The sequence below is a fragment of the Microtus ochrogaster genome, unplaced genomic scaffold (genome assembly GCF_000317375.1).
Source record: "Microtus ochrogaster isolate Prairie Vole_2 unplaced genomic scaffold, MicOch1.0 UNK31, whole genome shotgun sequence".
Taxonomy (NCBI): Eukaryota; Metazoa; Chordata; class Mammalia; order Rodentia; family Cricetidae; genus Microtus; species Microtus ochrogaster.
The window spans coordinates 1,004,413-1,010,416 of NW_004949129.1; the positions used below are offsets into that span (position 1 = coordinate 1,004,413).

Genomic DNA, 6,004 nt, shown 5'->3' on the forward strand with positions numbered 1-6,004 from the left:
ATGTCCTCACTTCTGGGGCTTAGGGTTTCTGCACGGGGGTCTTCACACGACCTTAACCATGAGTTTAGAAGTATCAAATAACCCAGAATAGCTTCAAGATTTTATATTTAAAATAGTTGCATCATTACATTTGAAGATTCCTTAATCGTTCCTTGTGTACAGTTTCTTAGGAAAAAAAATGAATATATTTTAATTCACCAAATAAAAAAATCATCTACATAAGAGATTGTATATGTGTGCTGTGTGTATAATACATATTATGTATATAAATGTGCATATATAAGACATTTTATATATATTTCCTACATTGTGCTTCTTAAATGTGGCAACTTTGAACACTAATATTGAACATATTCTATTTTTGCTGTTCAGTTTTCTGACCCTTATGACAGCACTGATTCCAGCACACTCGCTACTTACTGCAATTCCTAAAGCTGTTTATAATGTCAATCTGAAAATTCGTATTTCAACCATACTTTGTAACCAGATTTCTTTTATTTTTCATAGTTAGCAAATACTGAATACAGCCTAAGTTAGCATTAGAAAAATTGTTGCTCAATGGTCCTCAAAGGTAAAATGGACTCATCTGAACTCCACCCATTTTCAGTTTCAACACAGCAAGTCTCCTGTCGTACCCAGGGCAGATACAAACGCATTGAAAAGGTATTGGTTATTACTGCATATTAATTTATGCAATCATCAGCCAAAGATGCTAAGCCAACAAAAAGAAAACTGTCCAAGCAAGCAAACCCGAGGACCTGTGAGCCACGCCCTCTCAGTATATAAAGGCTTGGCCCTGTCCTTGGTAGCAGGCACTCCCTGGGCTACCCTACATCACCATGTCTGTTCGTTACAGCTCCAGCAAGCAGTACTCTTCCTCCCGCAGTGGAGGAGGAGGAGGTGGTGGAGGATCATCCCTCAGAATTTCCAGCAGCAAAAGCTCCCATGGTGGAGGGTTTAGCTCAGGGGGGTTCAGCGGTGGCTCCTTTAGCCGTGGGAGCTCTGGGGGAGGTTGCTTTGGGGGCTCATCAGGTGGCTATGGAGGTCTGGGAGGAGGCAGCTTTGGTGGGGGCTATGGAGGAGGCAGCTTTGGTGGGGGCTATGGAGGTGGCAGCTTCGGGGGTGGCAGCTTTGGTGGAGGCAGCTATGGTGGAGGCAGCTTCGGTGGCGGCAACTTCGGCGGAGGCGGCTACGGAGGAGGCTTTGGTGGTGGATACGGAGGAGATGGTGGCGGCCTTCTCTCCGGAAATGAAAAAGTGACCATGCAGAACCTGAATGACCGTCTGGCTTCCTACATGGACAAGGTCCGGGCTCTGGAAGAGTCAAACTACGAGCTGGAAGGTAAAATCAAAGAATGGTATGAAAAACACGGCAACTCAAGCCAGCGTGAGCCCCGGGACTACAGCAAATACTACCAAACCATTGAAGACCTTAAGAACCAGGTAAGGGGCATTTAAAATCCCAGCTTCAAATCATGTCTACCGATGTAATGTGGACAGGTGAATCTAAGCTAAGCATAGCACGGCTGATCACTGTGCCTGCTTGTTTTTCCATGTCTTGTGGAACCAACTCTCATCAAAGATATTTATGAAGGCAGGGCATGTCTTTTTCATCCAGCATGTGTGTTGCCTGTCTTTCAGGAGGACAGATGACTGAGAACCTTTTAGGTTTTAACAAACATAATGAGTTCACGGTAAAAATATGCTAGATCATGTACAAATGTAGGAACTAAAAGAATTTTAAATGGGGATAGATAGATAGATAGATCTCAATCATTAAGGCTGATAACAAGTAAGCCATACCCAGCACCAACATTTGCAGGAGACCCAACTTTCTAATAGAGAAATGATATACTCCCTGTCTCTAGGGAGTCTGTTAACCACATCTGGAGATTCAAGGTAGATGCACTTAGAAATATTTACAACAAATTAAACAAATACAGATGTGAGTCACTCAAAAGTTGGCGGCAATACAAGAAAATCACAAACTGTATAATAAAGAGTCCTCATTGCAGGAATATACCCATATAGTCCCAGCCAGTGTTCAGAAAGGAATCATGGCTATAAAAGTACTGAAAAAAATATTGTATGGGCAAGTTTGTACTATTCTATGCTTAACCTAACCTCCCTTCAAAATTCTGGAAGAGAACTATATAAAAATGCAAAATGCCTATGCTAACCTAAAAGTCATCAACCCATCTCTTGTCTCTCCCTCCAGATCCTCACCCTGACTACTGAAAATGCCAATGTCCTGCTGCAGATCGACAATGCCAGGCTGGCAGCTGACGACTTCAGGCTGAAGTAAGTTGAGTGGATGTGGTACAAAGAAAGCAGGTGTTTCCAACAAGGACTTTGGAGGCCCACAATAGCATTTATATTTTCCTGAACTCATCCAGAGCAAAATAGCTCTGAGCTGTTGAAGTTTTGACTGGAATATCTTTGGGGTAACTTTTAAAGGAAGATGTGTGTTAAAGTAACAGTTAACTCTTTGTATCAAACTATTGCTATTCCTACATGAATTAGTGTATTACAAATGATGCCGGGATATGAAATCAAATCTGTATTTATAGTCAGTCTTCGTCCAGGTATTCCTCCATTGATCTGTATATCCAGGGTTTGTATCCTGCTTGTTTCAGATATGAGAATGAAGTAGCCCTGCGCCAGAGCGTGGAAGCCGACATCAACGGCCTCCGCAGGGTCCTGGATGAGCTGACCCTTAGCAAGGCTGACCTAGAGATGCAGATTGAGAGTGTGACTGAAGAGCTGGCTTACCTGAAGAAGAACCATGAAGAGGTGACATAAAATTACATTTCTCTCTTAAAAGGGGTGGGGGTGTCATCTTGGTCAGGGCGCACTCATTAAATCTAACTATTCCTCGAACAGGAAATGAGAGACCTTCAAAACGTGACCACTGGTGACGTGAACGTGGAAATGAATGCGGCTCCAGGAGTTGACCTGACTCAAATGCTGGACAACATGAGAAGCCAATACGAACAGCTTGCAGAAAAGAATCGCAAGGATGTAGAAGCCTGGTTCAATGAGAAGGTAAGTAATTGCCCTTCTCGGCAAAGCTCCTGGAGATCTTGTGATCATGCCTGGATGTTCTCATCTTTTCCCGTTTTTAATCTTTTAGAGCAAGGAACTCACCACAGAAATTGACAGCAACATTGAACAAATGTCCAGCCATAAGAGTGAAATTACTGAATTGAGGCGCACTGTGCAGGGTCTCGAGATCGAGCTGCAGTCCCAACTGGCCCTGGTATGCTAAATCTTGTAAAATGCCTTTCATTTTACCCTGCAATGTTTCATGCTAAAAACAAGGGGGGGGGGTGCAAGAAAGTGGACCGGAAATCACTGCGTTGTGGGGTGGGGGAGAACTGTTAGCATCGTGCTCAAACTGCAGGGCTGCCTTTAAGCACAAGCCCTAGCCACTTCCCTTCTGTGGCGACGTCTTGCTGAAGAATTTCCATGTTTCACTGCACTTACTAAAACCTTCTTCTCAGAAACAATCGCTGGAAGCCTCCCTGGCAGAAACAGAAGGTCGCTACTGCGTGCAGCTCTCCCAGATCCAAGGCCAGATCTCCGCCCTGGAGGAACAGCTGCAGCAGATTCGGGCTGAGACCGAGTGCCAGAACTCCGAGTACCAACAACTCCTGGACATTAAGACCAGACTGGAGAACGAGATCCAAACCTACCGCAGCCTGCTCGAAGGAGAGGGAAGGTATAACGGAAACCTGCGAAGTCTCCCGATTGCTCTCGTTCAGAATTCCCCATAGCCAAGCCTGCCCAAACCCAAGGAAACGCCAGCGGGCGGGGCAAAGGAGGCGGGAAAGGGGCAGGGATGTCTTCAGGAATCAGGGCTGTGCATGAACATCTATGGATGGACAAGTGTTTGAGTAGTAACAGACAAGCTTGACTGGATGGTATTTTCTCAAAACATGAGTCTGGAGCGCAACCTAACGCTTCCATGCTAGAAGCGACCGCATCTGACCCTCACCCCCCCCCCTCTAGTTCCGGAGGCGGATCCTACGGCGGCGGGCGCGGCGGCGGCAGCCACGGCGGAAGTTACGGCGGCGGCAGCTCCGGTGGCGGCGGCAGCCACGGCGGAAGTTACGGCGGCGGAAGTTCCAGCGGCGGCGGCAGCCACGGAGGCAGTTCCGGTGGCGGCTACGGCGGCGGAAGTTCCAGCGGCGGTGGTCACGGCGGCAGTTCCGGCGGTGGCTACGGCGGCGGAAGTTCCAGCAGCGGCCAGAGCGGAAGCGGAGGATTCAAGTCTTCTTCTTCCGGGTCCGGTGGCGACCAATCGTCTAAAGGACCAAGGTCAGCAGAAACTAGCTGGGGTAATCTGAATTAGTTCTAACTTTCTCCAATGGTTTTGTTGCTCTTTCAACTCAAGAGCTGATTTTAAAACAATGAAAATCTCCATTTAGATTTTCATTTGTGTTTTTAATAGACGACGTCAATTTTGGAAAAAAAATGCTTTCTGCAGCGTGGAATTTTTTTTAGAACAACTCGGAAAAGATGTGCATTATCTTTTGTAATCTAAGCTTGTTAGCTTGTTAGGATCTCTACAAATCGTTTCCCCTAAATTCTAATTTTTTTCTATTCACAGATACTAACAAAACCAGAGTGATCAAGACGATTATTGAGGAGGTGACACCTGATGGTAGAGTCCTTTCGTCTATGATTGAATCAGAAACCAAGAAACACTTCTATTAAGCTGCATAAAGAAGAGTCTCTTTGCACAGGCCATTGCACAGATGTGTGGGAAAATGTCCAAGAAAACACTTCTGTCTTAATGGTCTATGGAAATAGGTTTGCTCCTTGAAAGGGTTTAAAAGGTGTTTTGTGGTTTCTGTGTTTCTTCTTTTCATTTATCAGAAAGTGTCCTTTTATGGAGAAAAAAAAAGAAGACAACTTTCTCATTTACTAATGAATTTCTCATTTACTAATGAATTTCAATAAACTTTCTTACTGATGCAAATGATCTAAATTTGTCAGAACTTTTATTTAATTGTGTGGGTGTGCTCAGACAAATATGAGTAATGTGGGTGAAAAAGTTCATCTTTCCCCCAAAGGTACACCTTCTAAAGATACACAATCAAAATTGCTATACAGCCAATGAAGTTATTTTGTGTGCCAGGTGATGCCAGTGTGTCCAAACAGACATCTCTAAGTCTCCTGCTCTCCCCAATTCTTTTGTAAACGATACAAAAGACCTTGTTGTTGCAGTGGACACTGAATTGTATCTCTCAACTAATTAGACCGCAACCATGCTGGCTAGTTTTGTGTCAACTTGACACAAGCTGGAGTCATCTGAGAGGAGGGAAATGTCAACTGAAAAAAAGGCCACCCTAAAGTTTAGATTATAGGCAGACCTGTACACATTTTTTAAATTAATGACTGATGGAGAATGGCCCAACCCAATGTTGGTGGAGCCACCCTGGGCTGGTGGGGCCACCCTGGGCTAGTGGCCCTGGGTTCCATAAGAAAACAAGTTGAGCAAGACATGAGGAGCAAGTCAGTAAGCAGCACTCCTCCATGGCCTCTGCATCAGCTCCTGCCTCCTGGTTCCTACCTTGATTTCCTTCAATGATGAACAGAGGAAGCCTAAGCCAAATAAACCTTCTCCTCAAGTTGCTTTTGGTCATAGTGTTTCATCATAGCAATAGTAACCCTAAGATACCAACTGTAAGATTCGGTGCAAGAGGGACCTTTGCGGCATCCCAGTCGGGTCCAAACCGCAGTGGGCAACAAAGTACGCCATGTAGAGAGAAAGAGCTTGTGCATGTAGTTTTATTCTTGTAAATTACAGGGAGCCAACTTGGAGGGTTCACCTTAAACAGGTCAGGTGCACGCCTCCCTCTATTACCGGGCCCTAAGCAGGCCAAGTCTCCCACCTTTCCCTGGTCCTGACACCCTCCCCTTCAATAGCCAGCACCTTTAAAAAAATAAATCCTAAATTTAGCCTTGTCCTCTGCTCTGCCAACACCTCGCCAGGTCCA

At 45.2% G+C, this 6,004-nt stretch overlaps 1 protein-coding gene across 1 annotated transcript; it reads left to right on the top strand.

The window, feature by feature from the left end:
- Positions 1-242: 242 nt before the first annotated feature.
- On the top strand, positions 243-4,983 carry Krt10 (keratin 10). Its single transcript, XM_005368244.2, has 8 exons — positions 243-1,442; positions 2,218-2,300; positions 2,636-2,792; positions 2,883-3,044; positions 3,133-3,258; positions 3,503-3,720; positions 4,011-4,339; positions 4,612-4,983. Exons 1-8 carry the CDS (start codon positions 840-842, stop codon positions 4,716-4,718), a joined length of 1,785 nt encoding a protein of 594 aa, XP_005368301.1. The 5' UTR covers positions 243-839; the 3' UTR covers positions 4,719-4,983.
- Positions 4,984-6,004: the final 1,021 nt, after the last annotated feature.